The 23,495-nt window shown below is 41.1% G+C and overlaps 1 protein-coding gene across 1 annotated transcript in view; it reads right to left on the bottom strand.

Moving 5' to 3' along the window:
- The window catches only part of LOC123510458 (teneurin-a-like), a 462,953-nt gene that overhangs the window by 261,980 nt on the left and 177,478 nt on the right, over positions 1-23,495 (bottom strand). The window contains 1 exon segment of the mRNA XM_045265650.1: positions 21,029-21,076. Coding sequence (XP_045121585.1) covers positions 21,029-21,076 — 48 coding nt within the window.

Genomic DNA, 23,495 nt, shown 5'->3' with positions numbered 1-23,495 from the left:
AAGCTGAGGAGAGGTATTGCAGAAAATAAACACTTATTTGTCATGATTTATCCACTGTTTTGTTCGCTTATGTTTCGAGAGTGGTGGAAAATGTAAGTGTAAGACTTCCGGAAGCAAAAACACGATGGTTACATACATTTGTGCAAAGAAAGTCAATGTCAGTAAGAAACAATAACTAGGAGTGTGAAAAAATAGCCAAATAAGATAAAGAAAATTATTACTTGCTACGTAACTTGCAAGAAAAAAATGTATAATGCTTCTTGTAATGACACACCAAGAGTCGATACGAAATATAAACACAAAGAAAAAGAATAAAAAATACTTGATATCAATATGCAAGTTAATTTTCATATTATGGCAATAGAAGGTAAAAAAAAATATGATGATTGCTATAATAACACTGCAAGTCAATACAAAAATAATGATGATAATAAAACTTGATAACGATACACACGAACTTAATTTTAATATAGAATGCTAACCACAAGAAAAATAAATAAATTCTGTAATAACACCAACCACCACAAACACACACACACACACACACACACACACACACACACACACACACACACACACACACACACCCAAACGAAACCGGAGAACAGCATCCATCACCGAGCCCGCGTGTGAGTGAGAGCACAGGTGTTCCGCAGCCAATTAACACACCTGCATCACCTGGCCCTCGCTACCCCGCCAGGTGGAGTGAGGAGTATTTCCCGAGAGGAGAATTTTTCCAGGTAATTTTATCCGTGCAGCCCCACATGCGTCTCACCTCATTACTGGCCTTGTTTGTCTTGAGGGACCGAGGACGCGGCGCCGCAGGGTTGGGAGAGGCGGGGAGAGGCAGGGGGTTGATAGAGGCGGAGGCAACGAAAGGCTCAACCGGATTATAAAGTTGAATATATATTAGGTCCACATTTCAAGTAGGAGAGTAGGAAATATTTGTAAGGGTAAAATAAACATGGTGATGAGTGATATGTGGTTTGTGATGTGTGAAAGTACTGGGATAAGTGTTGACTTCTCGGGTGGTGTAAAAAAGTGAGGGTAGAGAATATTAGAAGTAAATCCAGAGAAAAATGAATGTTTGGTGTGAAAAATACGGTAAACATTGGAAGAACTGAAAGGAAAATGGAGTTGGTATTCCAGAAAGAGAAACCAAAGAAATATAAAGGAAAGATAAATTATTGGTAATGGTAAGTGGAAATGAGAAAAAAAAATGAAACGACAGTTATATAAACGAAGATAAAAAGAAATGAACTAAAAAATATTCCAGAAAAGGAGAAGAAAGGAAAATTGAGAGCACTGAGGATACATAAATAAAAGTTAGCGGAAAAAGCAAGGAAAAATGATAGAAATAAAAATTCTAGTTCAAAATGATGCACACAAGAGATGAAAGAAATGCAGTGAAGATAATATTAGTAGATAGCAAAGATGAGAGGATATTTAGAAAGCAGAGTAAATAAGGGAGGAATTGTATAAAAAATCAAACCGCAAGAAAAAAAAAAAAAAGAAATAAAAAACACGGGAAATGGAAGTAGTTTAATAGGAAATAAATAAAAACAAAATAGAAATAAAACTAATGAAACTAAAATAAATAATGAGGTGAAAGGATTCTAACAAGCAAAACTCCACAACACACGAAAAGAACATAGGTTTGCTAGAGAAAAGGAACAAAAAATAGATGCCTAAAAAAAAAAACAAGTGAGTTTGATTACAAAAAGCGTCAGAGAGAACACGGAAGCGGCAGGTGAATACAAAATGATTAGCAGTTTAATTACAAAAGTTAATTAATGAAAGTTTGCGAAAATGCACGAGTGAAGAGGAAAAGGAGGAAATCAACAAGGGGGAAGAGAACCAAAACTCAATATTAGAAAAGAAACAGATGGAGGAAACGAAACAAGAAGGAAGACATAGAGAAGAAAAGAAAAAAAAACATAATTCCACTGATTAAACAAGGAAAAAGAAAAGGAAAACAGGTAAAAATGAAAACATTAAGTAACCATGGACAGTTCGGGAGAGTTCGATTAGGAAAACACAGGTGAGTGAAACAGTTTTACAGGTAACTTTCCACATAGTAACTGGGGAAAAGAAAGAGAAAAAGAGGCGTAAAGTATTGGAGAAGAGAGAGAAACTGCATTACAACAGAGAGAGAGAGAGAGAGAGAGAGAGAGAGAGAGAGAGAGAGAGAGAGAGAGAGAGAGAGAGAGAGAGAGAGAGAGAGAGAGAGAGAGACGATGAAAAAAAAGAAAATAAAGGAAACAAAAAAGGGAGATAAACGGAAATTAGAAGCGATACATAAAAAGAACAAAACGAAAAAAAGAAAAAAAAACAGGAGAAAATAGACAAAATAAAAATAAGAGATGAACAAAATTAACACAAAATAAGCCTAAAACAAACTCATCATGAGAAAAAAGAAAACACGAGATATGAAAAGAGAAGTGAGTGAAGTGACGGAGACGAAAGTGAAGTGAAGCGGTGGACGATGCCAAATGGAAGGTCAATATTTGGCCTCCAAGACTCAGAGAAGTGAAAGCACAATGTCTCAGTAAGGAAGGTGACTCCAGACCCTCCTTCAGCACCCCCTCCCTTCAGGAGATTCCTTCAATGTACAACTCCAGGAACCCGAAGGAGGAAAATGAAACGCATGCAGAAGTGTGGTATTTCACTTTCCTTCGTCAGTAGTATAAGTAGTAGTAGTAGTAGAAAATGAGAGGAGGAGGAGGAGGAGAAGAAGAAGAAGAAGAAGAAGAAGAAGAAGAAGAAGAAGAAGAAGAAGAAGAAGAAGAAGAAGAAGAAGAAGAAGAAGAAGAAGAAGAAGAAGAAGAAGAAGAAGAAGAAGAAGAAGAAGAAGAAGAAGAAGAAGAAGAAGAAGAAGAAGGAGGAGGAGAATGCATCTTCACCACCACCATTCCCAACAACAGCATAAAAACAACACAAACAACACATCAGTAACCAACTCTACACAACCTGAGAAAGAACACACACAAAAAAACAACACAGAGACAGAGAGAGAGAGAGAGAGAGAGAGAGAGAGAGAGAGAGAGAGAGAGAGAGAGAGAGAGAGAGACAACCCAGATTAATTTCTCACATTTCAGGGCGAGCACTCATTATGTTCCCTTACGCCCAGGTAATTCTCTCCCCTTCCTTACACTTAGAGCAGCATCGGCCTGAGATATTACTCGTGATTAAGCAAACGCCGCCCTGTTACTACCGCACTTTATTCCCCGGCCGACGAACATATGGGGTTGTTTTGGTGTCGTGGAGACGTGCGGAGAGCGAGAGCGAGCGAGAGAGAGCGAGAGAGAGAGAGAGAGGGGTAGTAATGGGTAGTGGAGGTTGAATTAGAAGGAGAATGTGAAGGGAATGAGGTGAGGGAAGATAGTTTGTGGTGTAATTGTACTAGGTGAGAGGAGTGGAATGTAGTAATCTCTCTCTCTCTCTCTCTCTCTCTCTCTCTCTCTCTCTCTCTCTCTCTCTCTGTCTCATCATCCCCCATCATCGTCACACACTCTCAAGGGACGCAGGATTCCGTTACCAAACCCAATTACGGACTAACTTTATCCCAAGTTGATTAATCCCTTTCGAGAATTATCAATCCCTCCTCCTCCTCCTCCTCCTCCTCCTCCTCCTCCTCCTCCTCCTCCTCCTCTTCCCCAAAATCCTCCCAGAAGCAATCCATCTACTTTTTCTTCTTTCAGCATTTTTAATTAACTTATTTGACTCTCTCTCTCTCTCTCTCTCTCTCTCTCTCTCTCTCTCTCTCTCTCTCTCTCTCTCTCTCTACGCCATATTTCTTTTCCTTAATTAATTTTCTCAATCATAATCGACGAAAAAAAAGTTTGCAAAATTTCACAACTTCAGAGAAAGAGTTAATAGGATGGAAGTGAAATATTGGTCTGTCTATCACTCAATCCACTTTAGTAGTAGTAGTAGTAGTAGTAGTAGTAGTAGTAGTAGTAGTAGTAGTAGTAGTAGTAGTAGTAGTAGTAGTAGTAATAGTAGTAGTAGCAGTAGTCTATATTGCTTTTATTCTACGATTTTCATCAGCAAATGTGGCATTGAAACTAAATAATAGTCTCTCTCTCTCTCTCTCTCTCTCTCTCTCTCTCTCTCTCTCTCACGCTTGTCTTCCTCCGCACCTTTTCTCTCCAATACTCCAATACCTCCACAACTACTGCGTATATATTTTCCTCCCTCTTCCCTACCGAAAGAGAGAGAGAGAGAGAGAGAGAGAGAGAGAGAGAGAGAGAGAGAGAGAGAGAGACGGTCCCTCCCTCGCCTTCCTCAACAATATTTCAGCTTCCTTTTATTCTCTCTCTCTCTCTCTCTCTCTCTTTTTCATACCTTGTCCACGGTTTTCTTTCTTCCATGGCTGATCCTCTTCCTCCATTCCTCCTTCCCTCCTCTTCCTTTCCTTTTCTCTCCCCCTTTTCCTTTTTTACACTGATCTCCCTCCCCTTCTCCCCTCCTATTCACACATGTCTCTCTCTCTCTCTCTCTCTCTCTCTCTCTCTCTCTCTCTCTCTCTCTCTCTCTCTCTCTCTCCATCTGTATTCTACTCCTTCGTGTCTTCTCTTTCAGCTTCTCTTTCTTCCTTCTTTCCTTTTTCAGTATTCTATCGTTTCTCCCTTCTTTTCTTGTTTCCTTCTTCCCATTTCTATCTCATTTTTTTTCCTTCGTGTCCTCTCTTTCAACTCTATTCCTTCCATTCTTTCTCATTTTCCCTCAATATCCTTCTGTCTCTCTCTTCAATTTCTTTCTCTCCTTCCATTCTTATCATATTCCTGCTTCGTATCAGACCTTTCAAGTTATTTGTCTCATTCTTACTCCTTTTCCCAAGTACCCTATCCTTACTCCCTTCTTCTTTCCTCTCTTCAACTCCTCTTCTTCAAAGCTAAGATGCTCAGATGGAGATAAAAGCCTTCTGGTTCCTCAAAAAGTCGTATTGGTCCAGTTTTTTATAGCGTAGTCTTTGTATTCCTCTTTCTTCTTGCAATATCGTCGACTGTATGGCAGGGAGAGATACAGAGAGAGGGAGAATGTCAGGGGGAGGGGGACAGGAAAGGAGAGGCAAAGAAAGGGCAGAAATTAACGACTGAGAAAAAGAAAAATGTCACATGAGAAAGACGCAAATGGTTCTGTGTGCCTCTCAAAGAAAAAATAATAAGGGTGTAGTGAAAAAATATATGAATAATCTACCTTAAAAATAATGACTTGAAGCTCAACTCGGCGTACCATTAATTAGGTGGATCGCGGAAGCTCTGTTGGTGATCCTCCTGAGCCTTATAGAAGCATGGAGCAGCGAGATAGCGCGCCGGCCATCCCTCCTCCGGGAGTACATCGCTTTTTATCACTTAAATATTCTATCACATTAGTCCTTGTCGCTCTTCTCTCTCTCTCTCTCTCCGTGCTCGCGTCCTCTTCTTTCTCTTTCTTTTGCTTTTTATATTTCTGAGTCTTATTTATCTTTGTTCTTTTCTTTTCTCCCAATTTTCACTATTTAGGATGTGTTTTTCTCTTTCTCCTTTTCTCTTCATTTTTGTCTTTTCTTGCTTTTTTTCTTATCCTTTCTTCTTCCTCCTTTTCCTTGTCCTTTTTTTCCCTGTTGTCACCCTTTTTTCTCCTCCTCGTCCTCCTTCCTTTCTTGTTCTTATTCTTGTTCTTGTTCTTCCTCTTCTTCCTTCTCCTCGCCCCTTTCATTTCCTTTCCACCATTTTTTACATTTTAACTTTTTTATTTTTCTCTTTGTCATTCTTCTTCTTTCTTTTCATTCTAGCTTCTGGTTCTTGTTTTCATTTCTTTTCTATTTTTCTCCTCTTTTCATTTTAATTTTTACCCATTTTTTTTTTACATTTTTCACCACTTCTATCTTTTCTTCTTTACTTTTCGTTTCTTTGTCGTTCCCTTTGTTCATTTTCACATTTTTTTTAGTCCGCATTGTGATCCTTTTTCTCATTCTCTTCTCTTCTCTTTGTTCTCTTCTTTTACTCTTTTCAATTTTACTTTTCCTTCTTTTTGTCAGGTTTTCCCTCTTTTATATTTTCTTCTTTGCGTCTTCCTTCTTTATCATTTGTTTAAAAACTCTCCTTTGTATTTTTCTAATTCTACATTTCTATCTTTTTTCTGCTTGTCCTTCTCCACTTTCTTCATTTTTTATTACTTACTGTTATCTACTCTTCTTTTTCTTCTTATTCTCAAATCTCTTCTGCCCGTCACTTCCTGTTCCTTCTTCTCTTATGAATTTTTCACCTCCTTTCTGCTTTTTCCTATACTCCAAATTCTTATCCGAACTCCTTTTTTCTTTATTTTTTATCTTTTCTTGTTGTCCTCTCCACCTCCTTCTTTACCTCCTCTTCAAACTTGAGCTTCACCTCTTCCTCTTATTTTATCATTCTCTCCTCCTCCTCCTCCTCCTCTTTCTTCCCTTTCCTCTCTTCCTCTTTAAACTTGACTTCCGGTTCTTTCTTATTCCTCAACGATTTCTCCTTCTTTATCTCTCGTATTTCTTTCCCTCCTTCATCCTCCTCTTCCTCCATTCCTACTTCCTTATCTCTCCTTTCCTTTCTGTTTTCATCCTTCTCTTCCTCCTCCTGCATTTCTACTCCCTCACGTCTCCTATTACTTTCTTCCACTTCATCGTCATCTCCCTCCTCCATTTTCTTTATCTCCCCTCTTTCTTCATCCCTCTTCATCCTCCACCATTTCTGCTTAATCTGTTCTATTTCTCACTCCTCATTGTCTTTATCATCTATTAATTTCTCCCTCTTTTCTTTATGTATGCTTCCTTATCACTCCCATTTCCTTCATTTCTATTTCTTTGTCTATCTTCATAATCAACTCTTTCTTCATCCTTCGTCAGTCAGTGTTACTTAGATATTCTGCCCCGTCATTGCTTGTCACGCCTCAGAGTTGCCCAGTGTCGTGTCTGAAAGTAATTATTGGCCGCAGCTCAACGTAATCAATACACACACGAAGGGCAAAAGTTTGGTTCTTCCAGCACTATTTTTTGTCTTATATCATTTACTTCTCACGTCTGGACCAGTAAAGCTGTTTTTGTTTTAATTAGTTTAGTTTTTTTTTCTTTCTCAAGTGTTGTCAATTAATACGTATAAGAAACTAATTAAATGGAATAAGTTTAGTGTTTTTTTTTTTGTATTTGTATGAAGAGAAAATAAAGTTACTAAGAAATATAAGAAATTGTAATTAAATGTAATAAGTTTAGTTTTTTGGGAGTTTGTATGAAGAGAAAATAAATTTGTTAAGAAATATGAAAGTTCACTACAATTTAAAGTATCAATCGCCTATTTTTTGTCTTAATTCATTTCAATCGTGAAAAACCAAGGTGTACATTTAATACCATTACTTTTATATGAATTTCGCCAGTATTTTGAGTAAGCTTCGAAAAGAGATGGAAAAATATATGTACTGTACCATGGGAATTCAAATAAAAAGATTACAGAAAAGTATATTCCTGGGGGACAAGGTACATGGACTGCTCTCTTCCGGACTGAAAGAGAAAGGCAGAAACAAAAGCTAGAAGTAAAAAAAATAGAAAAAAAAGAAGAAAAAAGCCGCTTGACTCAAAACGTAAAACTATAGGCACAAAAATCGAAACTCTCTGCATGACAGAGAGAGAGAGAGAGAGAGAGAGAGAGAGAGAGAGAGAGAGAGAGAGAGAGAGAGAGAGAGAGAGAGAGAGAGAGAGAGAGAGAGAGAGAGAGAGAGCTGGGAAACTAACACTTTTACTACTATTACTACCATTTTCCCTTATTTATCACTAGTACTACCACCACCACTACTGCTACTACTACTATTACTACTACTACTACTACTACTACTACTACTACTACTACTACTACTACAAGACGTCTGATCCCCTCTCTTCTCTGCGACTCAGTAGTCCTGTTAATTCAAAACTTTCCTTGTTTACCTGGGTTGTTTCTTCAAAAATCTAAGAAAAGTTGTGATTAGCGCGACAACACAAAACTTCTTCCTTAGTACTCCTTCTATAGTGTGTGTGTGTGTGTGTGTGTGTGTTCTCTCCCTCTCCCTCACCCTCTTTGTCAACTACTTTACCTACCACACACTATTCTCCTCACCCTTTCCCTCCTTCACGCTTCGTTCACACTTCTCCCTTCCCTCCTCCTCCTCCTGCTCCTAATCCTCCTCCTAGTCCTCCTCTAACTCTACCGTCAATGGAAGCGAGGCAGTCAACCTTTAACACCTGGAAAAAATAATAATAATACAACCCAACCTCACCCTTACCCTTCCCCCATTCCATCACTCTCCCCTCTCCCCTGTTCCATCATCCCTCCCTTTACACATACACACACTGAGGGGCACACAGCCTAGGTTCTTTTCCAGTCCATTAAACACACTCCCGGTGAATTACGTGCAGACAGGAGGGGGTGAGATAAAAAAGAGAGAGAATAGAGGAGTAGAAAATGCCATTAAGTTTATGAGTTCAGAGCTTCAAGTACGCAAACCCGGTGATATAAAAGCTGAAAGAAGCCGCTGTGCTATCATGAGGAAGCGCGGGAGGAGGGAGGCAGCGAGGCACACAACACGTGACTTTGATCCCTATCGTCATGTGCCTTTTGGGTGCAGATCCTACAAAGGGGAGAGCAGTGAGGGACTCCAAGCGCTACCGTCATGTGCAGTAAGGGTGAGGGTCCTTCGCAGACACAGAAGGATGTAATGCATAAAATTGGTGACTTTCATCCTTATCGTCATGTCCTTTATGGGTGATCATTCAAAACAGAGCAGGAAAAGGAGGGAGAGAAGTACAAGCAATTCTGGTCTCTATTCCCTTTCAGCGTAGGAGAGGATATCCTACTAAGGGAAAACAAGGTAGAATAAGAATTTAATCTCTATCGACTTATGTCTTACGGGCGATCCTTCCTTCCAGGGTGCAAGGAGCCTCGCCACGCCCCTCTAGGCCTGTGTTGTAGGTCTGTCATGGCCCGCCCCATCTCCCTCGGCCTCGGGACCTCGTGGCCTCGGACCCTCCCGCCCATTACCTTCAATAATCCGTAACTTCATGGGCGCAATCTCGTCTAATCCAGAAATTTCCCCATAACGGGAGTTTATGGAAAAATTCTAAACGCTAATCAAGCCTCGACTTTATAACGTGGAGAGCAAAAGTCGCAGACGCAAATGGCCGGAGCTAATGCACGATTTAATCAGTTGTATAATGAATGAACTGGATGCGGCCCTCGGCGTGGTGGTTGGCGCGCACCTCACAACGCGAAGCTCCTCACTTCCAATCTTTAGCAGAGTGAAAACAATAGCCATTACTTCAAATTCGTGGTGCGGTGGTGCGTGTGCTGGACTAACAATGTAGATGTCGCGGATTCTAGTATTTAACAGCGTGGGGGAAGTGTGTGTCTATCTTTCAGTGGACATGTATAAAGTGACGAGAGAGAAAAAAAAAAAAAAAACTAAAACAAGGAGGTCAGCAGTGAGTCTCTGCCTGTCTTCTTTTGACAAAGAAAGTGCATTTGTTACCAGCACTTACCTCAGAAAAAGATACAACATTCATAAATAAATTATCTTTTTAATATTGTATCAGGCGTTATCTACTGGCCTCACTGTGAAAGGAAGAATGAATTATAGATGAATCTTCACCTTTGTTATCCTGAGTTTTACTTCAAGGAGTGCACTCAATCACAAGGGTCAACAGACATAACGATTGTTCTTTGTGCTCCTCGGATATAAGTGCATAGTGTGTGTTGCTGCCAGTGCATTTGTTACACGCTTCCTGCACCTGACTGCTTTCTGAGTGACGCGAGGCAGATTGTGAGGCAAGACAAAAGCGAGTTACGGTGACGGGAAAGGAGACCAAGAACGACATTAATTAAGGAGACGGTGAAAGGTGACACAGGTGAGATGTAAAGATACACGTAACATTAATCAGCGAGGCGCGAAGAGCGGAAACACCTGAAGACAATTAAAGGTGTCGTGTTTGGAGGAGATTCATCACTCCCGCAGCTATTACTGAGATCTTAAAACGCGACAAAATAGTTAATAACGTTTTGAAAAGTGGCGAAATGACGGACATCAGTCATCCTCTCAGCGCGGGACCAATTTCGTACCCTCATACCGTGCAATTATTCTTTGATATAATGTTGACGGTGGAAAATACGTCACGTGACGCACCTTTAACTACAAGAAATTGATAAACGCTTTCGAAGATTTACGCGGCCAATTTCGACAATGTCACGGTGGATGGCGCGCCATTCCCGCCGATGAGGACGCTCGGGCGCCACACATGTTTATCTCACTTAATAAAATGCCTTCCAAGATTGACCATAACCGGATCTTATCGCGCAGGACCAAGTGACGTTCGTTCTCAGTACGCGCCCTGAAAAACACGACCCGAAGCGAGGCATGACCGATCCTGCTTAATTAAATGCCCTCTCAAATTGCCTTCTGAAATATTCTTGAGTAGAAAATTCAGTGAATTTCGGTCAAATACAAAGCTAACACATTTCATAGAAAACCCCATCAATTTCACTTTGAATAATAAGAACTTGACAAAAACACAACCTCAGGCGATATATGAATTACCTTGCTAAGTCAAATGCGTTCATACATTGATACATAATGATCTTGTGGAAAACTCAGATACTGAAGTGAAATTCATTCCAAAAAAGCTACGTATCTTTAACAAAACAAATAAAAAACCTCTCGGACAAGACTAGCATTATATTGCAGGATAAAGTGCATTTCAATACTGTTCATTAAAAGATCGTGTCGCGGAAAACCCAGTGAAATTCGTCCTTTCAAAAAACACCAGTAGTAGAAAGACATGAACTGCAATATCACAAACCTATCATGCACTGGCCAATTACTTTCCGCCACGTCACGAAGCCCCGCCCACTTATCAATCACCAGCCAATCAGAAGCAGGCGAGCGCTAGGCGGAGGCTATAAAAGCAACGAGCACTAACAAAACGTAATTGTCGCTTATCGGCCTTCAAAGGGGGAACACCGATGGAGAAAACGATTCGGCGATTAAAACAATTTGCTATCAGTGCCTGGGCCATGTTGTAAATTGAGCTATTAAGGCCAGCTGTTTATACCCCTCCCACCAAGGGCGCTCGTCCTAACTGCCCCCAACAACATCCATAAGAGCCATTGGATGTATTTTGACCCTCTATCCCCCTGCCTTTCTCTCTCTCCCTCTCCTCTCTCTCTTTTTCCCGGTAAACAAGACCTCCATTTGCGGACTCTATTTCCCACAAGCTTTTTTTTTTTTTTTTTATCTCCCTATGGATTGTCTTGGTGAAAATGACGATGGTAGATCCACAATCTCTCTCTCTCTCTCTCTCTCTCTCTCTCTCTCGTTTTCGTTCTCACATACATTTTATTTTCAATTCCCAATGTTTATTTTTTACCTTTTTCTCTATATTGCACAAACCTCTCTCTCTCTCTCTCTCTCTCTCTCTCTCTCTCTCTCTTTCCTCTCCTCCTCTCCTGTATCTTATCTTTAATTCTCAATGTTTTTTTTTTATCTTTCTTCTTTATATTACACAAACTCTCTCTCTCTCTCTCTCTCTCTCTCTCTCTCGTCCTCTGCAACATCTTATCTTTAGTCCCCAATGTTTTTTTCATCCTTCTTCTCTATATTTCTCAGTTTTCTGGGCTTCCTTCCTTCCGCTGCGGTGGTCAAGTAAGAAAGATTCTCAAACCGCCAAGTTCTGTCGGTGGGAATCGCGCTCCCTCGGCTAACTTTCTCCATTTCGGGTGACAATCTGCCCTCACCCAAATGTTTTCGTGTGTGAGAGAGCGAGAGAGAGAGAGAGAGAGAGAGAGAGAGAGAGAGAGAGAGAGAGAGAGAGAGAATTGGGATGGCAATGACACTTTCCACTACTATTACTTTTACTACTATTACTTTTACTATTAAAACTACTACTATTACTACTATAACTATCACTAATTACTCTTACTATTACACCCTTGCTTTTTCCTCATTTTCTTACTTCTACTAATACAACTGCTACTATGTGCTGTAAGAGAGAGAGAGAGAGAGAGAGAGAGAGAAATTTCCGTTTATATATAGCTTTTGTGGCTGATTTTTATTTACTCATCTCGTGTTTTCAAACCATCCACTTTTTTTTTTATTTATACCATGTGGGCTTTTCACGGGAATTTATGGGTTAAAGGGGATACTTTTTAGGGTAGCTCCTATCTCAAAGCCCACCCGCTAGGAAACCGTTGTCCCGAGTGAGAAAGCCCAACCTTCACTCAGACCATGGACAGGATTCGAACCCGTGCGCTTGGAGACCCCTCGGACCCCAAAGCACGCATGGTTCCACTGTACCACGGCGGCTTGTGTACTTCCATTCACTTCTTCCCTTTAGTATTCCAGCCTGTAGCGAAGGTCAAGAGGAGTATTTAGACGAGCAGTAGTATCCTTCAAAACACTCCAAAAGACAACTATTGAAACGCAAGTACTTCAGTCAACATAAGCTGCAGAAAAATGGTGAGTGACAAAGAAAAATGTTAAAAGAAAATAATGCAATGACTTTTGCGCAATATTCTTTTGTTATTTGGTAAACCGAAGCATCCATTGTTATTTTTTCCCCGCCACTTGGACATGAAAGTAAGTAAATAAACAAATGTAATACTCTTAATAGTCTTTTGTTTCGTGTCTTGCATTACTTTTTCCACTTTCTCTATGTGATGTTCGGATTTTATTTCTTTAGTAATTGGAGTCCGTACATTTAATCTCTCTCTCTCTCTCTCTCTCTCTCTCTCTCTCTCTCTCTCTCTCTCTCTCTCTCTCTCTCTTTCTCCACTGTGGTCACAAGTCTTTCCTGTCTTCTCAAAGATTAAATTATTCTATACATCCAATGAAATTTTGCTTTTCGGGGGATGAGAAGGAAGACGAGGACGAAGACAAAAACAAGAACGTGGAAGAAGAGGAGGAAGACCCAGCCGTGTGATAAAGCTGGAGAGAGCAATGTGTAGCGGGACTTATCTCTCCCAAGTGAGTCGTTGAGGGAGTAACGCCGCGAGACACGTCCGCCATATATAAAAGCGCCTCTATTTACATTTTTTCCCCCTGCTCTGACCTCACATCTCCCTCCACCTGCGCCTCTTCCTCTCACTGTCAACCGTCACCCCCATCACAGTACCTTTCATCTCGCTCACCTCCACACCACGTCTCTTCTAGTACCTCTGGATACACACATACGTATATACATAAAGGGCAGCTGTATACATCTTCCCTTTTTATACATGTTGGAAGCAATATCCATCACCGTCACGTGTGTAAGGGCATCTAACGGGCCTCTCCACAATGCCGGCAAGTACTGCACCAGACAGCCACAATCTCTTTCCTTCCTCTCTACCTCTCTCTTTCTCTCCTGCACTCTCTCCCTTGCGTCCCTACGAGCGAGTGGTCTTGTCCAGTCCATATCTCTCCACCATTACATCCTCTGTGGTAGATTTGCCGCTCGGTGACCCAGCACAATGACCCTCTCGTGACCCCCTGCAGACCCCCGCCATTCCTAACCCAAGCCTCCTTCACTCCTGTTCTCTCTCTCTCTCCACCTCTCTCTTCCCCTTCGCTCTTACTCCTCTCCCTCCCGGAACTGCCGCCTCGCCCTCAGTTCCTATTCAGGGGCAGCAATCGCGGCTGTCGGGCTGTGGTGAGTCAGGTGGCGGTGTCTGATATTGTGGCGGGTAATGTGCACTGGATGCCGGCGACCGCTCGTCCCTCCTATCATTAGCGGACGTGTGTTGCTGCCCTCAGCGTCGCCATCGGAAACACCCTGAATATAATGGCCTTGATAATACCCTCTGGAGGCGTACGCGGCGGACCATTACTGCGGCGGTCACTGTTGGTCGTGGCCGTAGTGGTACTGGTGGTAGTGGTACTGGTGGTGGTGGTGGTGGGTGACCGCACATGGGCGCTCTGGACACATCTACCCGCCGACACGTCCCACATCTCATTTCCCGCAGTGTTCCTCAGTGTTCCGCGGCCCGGGATGGGATGCCTCCGGTACACATACACTGGAATTCGTTCCCATGCAGCGCCGCCACAGAATAACAACGGGGCAGCCTTAGAATACCAAATCTGGCAAAATCATCCCACGGGGAGAACCGCCACGAGACACAACCTGACCCAAACCCCGCGGCATCAACCCAAACACATCGCAACCTCCGCACAGCCTCCAGGAACCCTCACGTCGCAGTTTCAAGCCTCGTGTCCCTGGAGTCTGAACCCAGAGTCAGCATCAACCCTGTCGCAGTCTCAGTAAGCGGCGGGGTTGGGACACAGAGGGCGGAAACAGCCAAAGTTTGCGGGACGGAAGCACGAGGAAGAAGTATTGAGCCCCGGGGCGAGCTGGGCGGCTCCTCCTGACGGCGGTTCGTAAGGTTCACTGAGAATTGTGTGACGCTCGTGGTTCCGGCTTGGCGAAGAGCGTGACGACCTGTCCTCCCGCCTGGTTAAGGGACGCGATATGCTTTCCTCCCGCGACTTCACGCTCAGGATGTGACTCTGCCTCCCTGCAAGCTCTCCCTCTATCTCTCACTCCCTCTCCCCGCCCTCCCTTCCTCAAGCCTGACAGTGGTGGCAGGATGTGCAGGCATCTTCCTCTCCCTACTCTCACTCCTCCATGATTACTGGCAACGAGGGAGAGGTCGCAGAGAGAGAGAGAGAGAGAGAGAGAGAGAGAGAGAGAGAGAGAGAGAGAGAGAGAGAGAGAGAGAGAGAGAGAGAGAGAGAGAGAGAGAGAGAGAGAGAGAGACGCTATACATACTCCACATATACAGATCTTTACCTATTACTACTACTACTACTACTACTACTACTACTACTACTCTAATAACAATAATAATAATACAGCTACTACTACTACTACTACTACTACTACTACTACTACTACTACCACCACCACCACCACCACCACCACCACCACCACCACCACTGAAACAACACAACGCACCCTCAACACAATTAACTCTAACAACCTCACAAAATGGATACCCCGTTTTCTATATCCTCTTTTCCAGGCACATTTCCATAACCCTCATAACTTGACATTCCACAGAAACATTCCCTTATCACCTTCGCACTCTCCTCCTCTCCTCTCTACCCTGTTTCCTCTCCATTTCCCCTCCCAGCCTCCTCCAGTGTGGTGTGCAAGTCTACTGACATTCCCAGACTAATTTCAGTTATCACGGAGGCCAAGAGGCGAATAGAGGATTGATATTGGATCATCTTAGGTCATAATAGGTCATTCTGGGTCATATTCTCAATGTTATGTCCTTCCTCGTCCTTTGCAGTTGTCTCTTCTTCGTTGTTTTTTTTTTAAGTTTAGTCCACAATGTTTCTTTCATATTTTTGTTCTTCCTCTCTATTTCTTTCTCCTATATATATTTTTTCATTTAATTTCTTCTCTTAGTCCCTTTTTTTTCTTTTCCTTTCCTACACAAATGTTTTTTTTTCTATATTCTTGTTATTCTTTCTTCTTTCTCTTCTTTTCTGCCTCAATATTCCTAATTCTTTTTTTTTTTTCCTTTCCTATCTTCCACAATCGTTCCCGTCTCCATATTTCCTCCCTCTCTCCTCCTCCTCTTCCTCTTCCTCTTTTCCTTTCCTCCGCTATAATTCTCTCCTCCACACACTTCTATTCCTTTTTCTTCTCTTCCTCCTTCTCTTTTTATGAGTCTGTCCTTTTTATTCCTCTTATCTCCTATACACACCTACTCCACCTCGTCCTCTTCCTCCTCTTCCTGTTTCCTCTCGTTCTTTCTCCTCTTATCTTCTATGCACACGTACCTCCTCTGTCCTCCTTTCTCCTCTTCACTTTTCCCTCTTTCCTATATCACATCCTTGTTTTTAGTTTACATTTCTCTCTCTCTCTCTCTCTCTCTCTCTCTCTCTCTCTCTCTCTCTCTCTCTCTCTCGTACCTTCATTATACCACTCACTCATCCATCAATCTCAATATATTATACTTTTTCCTCATTAGAGTCTTTACGTTGTTACTTTTACCTTTACAATGAGTGTCGTTAGTATGATATTAAGGCTGAGAGAAAGAGAGAGAGAGAGAGAGAGAGAGAGAGAGAGAGAGAGAGAGAGAGAGAGAGAGAGAGAGAGAGAGAGAGAGAGAGAGAGAGAGAGAGAGAGAGAGAGAGAGAGAGACGAGAGAGGGAAAAAGGAAAACATGATGAAACGATCTGTAGCTTAGTTCAGGGAAGAGGAGAAAGGGAAAGCGAGAGCGAGAGGGAGAGGGAGAGGAAGAGGGAGAGGGAGAGGGAGAGGGAGAGGGAGAGGGAAGGGGAGAGATATGAGGGTAAGGGAAGAGAGGGAAGAGGTGGTTGATGACTTTCCTTCCTACTCCCCTTTCTTGTTAGCTGAGGGAAGGACGAACGAAAGGAAAGGAACACCAATATATTCAAGACTTTTTTTCTTGTTAAGTGGGGAGAGGAGGAGGAGGAGGAGGAGGAGGAGGAGGAGGAGGAGGAGGAGGAGGAGGAGGAGGAGGAGGAGGAGGAGGAGGACGAAGAAGAGGAGGAGGTAATATGAAAGACACAGAATATGACTGATACAACGCACAATAAGATAAAAGAAAAAATGAAAAAGAAAGAGGATAAATAAGAAAAAAAGAGGAGAAAAGATACTTAGAGCAAATGCGAGGAAATGCAACACTAACGTAATACAAGGAGATGAAAAGGAGTAACATAAATAGCCACACAATTCTTTACGAGACACAAAGGAAGAGGAGGGAGAAAATATAAACCAACGACAATAAAAAGGAGAATTAAAACACTAAATCTCGTAAGCACTTAAGACACACTCGTATTTACAAACACACACACACACACACACACACACACACACACACACACACACACACACACACGAACAATGTGCTTTTCTTTTATGTCTTTTTCTTTACCTATCAGTCGTTATCTTTAAGAATGCTACAAACTTTTTATTTTCTTTCATTGTTGTGCCCTTGGTGGACCCCTCAGTATACACACACACACACACACACACACACACACACACACACACACACACACACACACACACACACACACACACACACACAGAGGCAGCCGTCATAAGCCTGGTCGCTAAGCACAGACCTCGCCTTTAAGCTGTACCCGACACGCAGTATTTTCATGCCTTCGTGGAGCACCGTTGGATAAGACTCCCCTGGCACCGACACAGCCTCAGGTGACACAGCTCCTCACACACACACACACACACACACACACACACACACACGAATAATTCCAGTTTCCTGAAGCGCATTTTTCTCTTAAGACTATTTTTCAAAGACTACAAAATTCATCAGTAATGTTCTCGTGATTATTTCTAGAACTTTATTTAGAATCTTTCAAATTACTACTAAAAAATTAGGAAAATATAATAACTGCGTCTAAATTTGTATAAACAGGAGGAATAATTGAATGCATATGGGATTACGACCTGTACCCACCTCCAAACACACACTGGTACGTCTCCCAAATGTACGTTTCCCAAATCCTATTACTGACTCCCTCACCGTCGCTGCCTCCTCCAGTGCTTCATAATACACAATAATACAGGTGCATTTCACGCTCTCCCAGCCAGCTTCGTGTCTCACCGGTGCAGTCAGTTGAGAGGACAATTTCCCTGCCGTTCATTTGCCTCAGGTTCCTCCGGCGGTCCACACCCCACAGTCCCACACCCAAACCTAGGTAGAGGGTACACTTCCTTTCTTGGTTGTCTTCCTCCTCTTCAGTCTTTTTCTGTGGTTCGTTTTTATTTTCATTCTTGTTTTTCGTACACTTTATTTTATTTTTCCTTTCTTTTTCTTGTTTTTATTCGTTCTAGCTTTACTTTTTGTACTCATTTGCTTTATTTTCTTTATCTTTTATTCCTTCTATTATTTGTCTAACTTCGTTCTCGTTCTTGGCATTTTCCTTTTCTTCTCTTCCCTATTCTTTACTTTTAACAGGTCTTCTCCCACATTTTCTACTTCCTTTTCCTTTCTTCCCCTCACCTCGCCTCCTCCTCCTCCTCCTCCTCCTCCTCCTCCTCCTTGTCTCCCTCCTCCTTCCAACCTGTCGCTGCCTTTGTCAGGTTCCCGAGACTTGAAATCCAACGCATGATATTCGCCTTTTCTCTGAATCTTTTTTCCTCTCTCTGTTTCTCCTTTTTGCCTTGTCATTAACGCAACACCGCAAACTAGCGACTTTTCTTTTCCTTGCGATGTTTTCCCCATTTGATACAAAATTCGGGTCGCTTGTTGGCCTCAAAAAGTGAAGTTCTTGGTCTTACTGTGTGTTGCCTATCATTTCTCTTCTCTTTTCGTGCGAGGAAATTAAAAAAAGAATGACGTGTATGACAGGAAAGAATCGGTGTTACATTAGCCACCTTTTCATATATTTTTCATAGTCTTTCAGTGTATTTATTTTTTTCTATCATCCATTTCCAAGCAAAAATATTCAGAGGTATAAAGAGTTAGCGATCTTTAATTCACCAGGTTTAAGGGTGATCGACAATAGAAACTAAAGAATATGACGATTTTCAGCATTGCCTTTAAAGGTCTTACCAAACTACACTAACTGAATTTATGGGTGGGGATAATACAGATATAGGCATGTATGTTTTCTACAGAGACTGTCACTTTTAAGTCTTATGGATTCTCGCAGTTTCCTTTATTCTAGTTTTGTTTTGCATCATAAATTTTTTGTGGTTAGATACAAGAATAGGTAACTTGGAATAATATTAGTAGAATTCTAATGCCACGTGTATGTATGTTTGATGGTTTCTTGCATTTTTCCTTTATCATGTCCATATATTGTAATCAGCGAACACTGAACTCTTTTCACTGTGTATTACGATCCCTGTTCACTCTATAATTAAGAATCTAGTGAGAGTCTTAAACTTTTCACAGCGATATGCAACTATTCTTAACACTAGAAGCAATTTAAGTAATATTTACAAGTATTGAGACAAAAAAAAAATAGAATTTGAAACTTTTAGCAGGAATAATGTTTGCAAGTGCGTGTGAGGGGACGAAAAAAGGTCTCGCTGGGTATAGTAATTAAGAAGGATGTGAAATAGTGAGAGAACAGGAATTAACATACTTCTAAATGCTCTCAGTACATCACCTTCAGGAGCTGTACCTTACTTACCCAGCAAGAAACTGACCAGAACAAAATAGGTGAATGAATAAAATATAAAAAAAATAAACCAAATAATAATAAAGAAAAATGTTTGCTGGAAGGGCTGCAAACGGACCCACTCCATTTTAGACTCAATTCCAGGATTCATGTTTTCTCGGAGTTTGACGTGTTTGAAACGACTTGTTATCGGAGCGTGCGAGCTGAGCGTTACCTGGCGATGTCACGCTGCCGAGGTGATGCAGCTGAGTGAGGCGGTGACACGCTTCGCTGACCTGCTACCAGATCAGCTTTTTTCCTCTTTTTTTTTTGTATAATTTTTCACAATCCCTTTTTTTTTTGGTCTGTTTGTCTCCGTCTCTGTCTCCGTCTCCGTCTCTCTCTCTCTCTCTCTCTCTCTCTCTCTCTCTCTCTCTCTCTCTCAAACAAAAAGAAATGCAAATATTGAAGGCTTGTTTCTAAAATAATACTAAAGTTAATCATATTCTCACTTACTCACCTGAAGAGAAAATTATGCATGTAAGTAAACAATGGTTAGTGTCAGCAATAAAACTAAGAAAAAAAAATCCTTCAAAAAATAATAAAATGAATACATGAGTGAAACACGAAAAAAAAAAATGTAATAGAATAAAAGAAACATAACTGAAAATAGAACACTAGTAATCAGATCACACAAAACAACAAAAATGAAGTGAAAACTAAAACCCCAAAAAGCCTTAAAAGTACAACAGAAAAATTAAGTAAAAAAAGATGAGCACAAAATTCCAAAATCCTTAAAAATAATAAAGTAAAGAAGTTAGACAAAAAAAAAATGGAATTAATATACATTTCACGCCGTAAAAATATCTTAAAAGTACAAAAAATAATCAAATAAAAAAAAATGAAAAGAAAATTCCAAAATCCTTAAAAATACCAACATAAATAAGTTAGATAAAAAAAAAAAAGGCATCAGTATACAATTCACGCCCCAAAGGCCATCATGCATAAAGCCCAGATTCCCGCACCGCAGCGAGGCGAGTGTGAGTGTTAGTGGCAAGGGGAAGTTTAGCAGCCACGCCAGCACCGCAAAGTTAGCGAGTCAGCACACGCACACACACGCTGGTTAGTCAGCACTCCAGCACACACACGGGATTAGTCAGCACGGCAGGATGAGTTAGCGACAGACACGCTGGCAGACCATTGCTGCTACCACCACCACCACCACCAGCACCACCACCACCACCACCAGTGTCACTACCGCTACCACCATCGCCACCACCGCCGCCTGACCTTGACACGTGGTGAAGGAGGGAGGGGAATGAGAGAGAGAGAGAGAGAGAGAGAGAGAGAGAGAGAGAGAGAGAGAGAGAGAGAGAGAGAGAGAGAGAGAGAGAGAGAGAGAGAGAGAGAGAGAGAGAGAGAGAGAGAGAGAGAGAGAGAGAGAAGATAGACTGACAGATAGACTGACAGATAGATAGATAGATAAACAGATAGATAGATAGATAGATAGATAGATAGATAGATAGATAGATAGATACAGAGAGAGAGAGAGAGAGAGAGAGAGAGAGAGAGAGAGAGAGAGAGAGAGAGAGAGAGAGAGAGAGAGAGAGAGAGAGAGAGAGAGAGCCTGTTTTCCATATTTCCTTCTGGTAAAATTCTCACCACGTGGAAAATTACCTGAAAAACAAAGAAATAGACTCTCTCTCTCTGATCATTCTCCATTCTCCACTGCTAATAAAAATTCACCACCTCATCCCTCAAAAACAAACAAGGTCACTGGAGGTCAGGTGAAGGTCAGGTCATGATGGACGGTAGGCTGGTGAGTGGAGGGCGGCGGCTTGATGGTCTTTGAGTTAGTAATGAGCGAGGCTACGGTGTTAGTATGACGGGAAGTGAGCGCCAAACCTACGTGTTCTCGGCAGAAGGCACTGGAGACGAAAACTGCCCACTGGGATATCTGGAAGGCAACAGTAGTGACAGGGACAGTTGAAAGTGGCACTCAAGACCCTCCAGGTATTGCTATAATGAGTTTGGTTTCTGTTCTCTAATGTTTGGTTATCTATTGTTATCTATTTTTATCTATTCTTTGGTTATCTAGCTTGGTTATTATTTTGGTTATCTATTATTTGGTTTCTGTTATCTATTATCTATTTTTTGCCTCAGTTTGAATGATATCTTTTTTAGTCTCAATTTCTTAGTTATGTTTGCTTATTTCAATTTATTATCTGTTATATATATTTCTTCACTTATACAAATTCTGTTTTGTATCAAATATATATCATTTTTTTCCCTTTGGTTTTCAGGCTTATAATAATTTTTTGCTTTGTTTTCCATGAGTTTATTTTCAGATCCGTATCTTTACTACAATATTCATCTTGTTTTGTTTTTTTTCTATTTAAAGCACTCTGAATTATCAAGACCTTAGTTTATATGCATCTATTGTTTATCTTCATTATGTCATTCTGAATTACTATTATGGTCTATTTAAAATTTTCAGAACAAATTATTTTTATCTAAATTTATATGTGTTATTCATTTCTTTCAGTTATTATCTATTCCTTTACATTGACATCTTCATTTCTGTCAGCTTCTTGTGTTCATTTTCATTTTAACATTTACTCTTGATTTTCTACACATTCTAGTAAGTAATTATCTTTATAATCTTCATATTAATCATCAAAAAGTACACTCTTAATATTCCACACAAAACTATCTTCTTTCCTTCCATTTTCATACATTACCATCATAATTCACTACCCACACATTTATCACCTCCCATACACACTCTCCCTCTCATGTCACAAAATACGCAAGACTTTTTTTTTTTTCAAAGCACATAATTAGGCCACAAGTCCTGCAGCTCATTAATTATTCTGGTCTCGGAAGATGCTTTTTATCTCGTCTTTTTTTACATCCTCAAGGAACATAATCTTTTAAATCCAGACAGCTGAGGAACATTACCGGACAAGAAGACGTGTTCTTTTTGTGGCACAGAAGACTTTTAAAAATGAAAACAATGCTCAGCTGAAAACGTAAATTGTCAACAAAAAGTAGATAACAAGCAAAATATAAAAGACTTTCTCTCTCTCTCTCTCTCTCTCTCTCTCTCTCTCACAAAGATCAGGAAAAAAAGACCAGGAAAGACGAGGGAAAGTAGTCAAGAGAGGAAAACAAAGACAGTGAGAGAAAGGAAACTGAACAAACTGAGGGCGAGAGGAAAACAGGATAATGAAAGGAAAGGATACGAACTGAGAAAAGACACAAAAGAAAACGAAGAGGAGAGGAGAGGAGACAAAAGAAGATTAACAGAAACTAAAAATCAAATCAAGACAAGAAAGAAAATTATGAAAAATAAACGAAACGAGAAATAAAAGGAAGGAGAAAATAAAATAATGAGGGAAGACAAGAGAAAATAAACAAACAGAGGAAAACAACTCAAAGCAAAACAACACAACAGAGAATAGAAGAGATATGAAAATGGAGAAAAAAGAAAGAAAATGAAAGAAAACGAAAGGAAAGGAGAAGAGACAAGAGAGGAGGAGACCGACCAGAAACGAGCAGATGGCACAAACTGGCACTCAGGAAGAGGAGACACAGCACAAAATTGACAGAGTAAGTGCCAGAGAACCAAACCTAATACCACTAACAGCTGGGCCTGAGAGTAAGTAAAAGACAACTGATGCAGGAGACAGCTGGTGACTGGGAGACAGAAAAACGGAGGAGAGATGGAGGATACCAGAGAAGGACGGGAGGGAAAGAGACAGAGACCACGAGGACGAGGAGAAGGACAAGGGGAAGGGGGGGGGGTCTCTCGCGTGCTCTTGTGGTAAAAGTTTACATCTGACATTCGTATTGATTTTGTCTCGGAAATTATGAAACTGAGACACATGCGAGGAAGATAATGACCGGAGCAATTACTAATGATCCTCCTGCTGTCTTATTGTTACTACCACTGCTATTGCAGCAGTAGTGGTGGTAGTAGTGGTAGTAATAGTAGCAGTTGTGGTAGAAAAGGGAGATAATTTCTTTGTTACTCGTATTTGTATTTTCTCCTTGTAAATAGTAGTTAGTTAAAGATATGCTAGATTCTCTCTCTCTCTCTCTCTCTCTCTCTCTCTCTCTCTCTCTCTCTCAACACCATCAAAGATATTTGAATCACTGTAAATAACAGCTCACGTACTGCAGGTGTGGAAATATACAGGTGTGTGAGGGACGAGCGCACACCTGACACACCAAACACACACCTGATCTTTTGCCTGATAGTTAAACATTAATGGCTTACTTTTGCCTCTAATGTGCTGCCTCTTTAATCTCTCTCTCTCTCTCTCTCTCTCTCTCTCTCTCTCTCTCTCTCTCTCTCTCTCTCTCTCTCTCAG

Source organism: Portunus trituberculatus, chromosome 29 (genome assembly GCF_017591435.1).
Source record: "Portunus trituberculatus isolate SZX2019 chromosome 29, ASM1759143v1, whole genome shotgun sequence".
Taxonomy (NCBI): domain Eukaryota; kingdom Metazoa; phylum Arthropoda; class Malacostraca; order Decapoda; family Portunidae; genus Portunus; species Portunus trituberculatus.
Note: the sequence above shows the minus strand (reverse complement) of the source record. Positions and strands in the feature narration are given on the sequence as shown.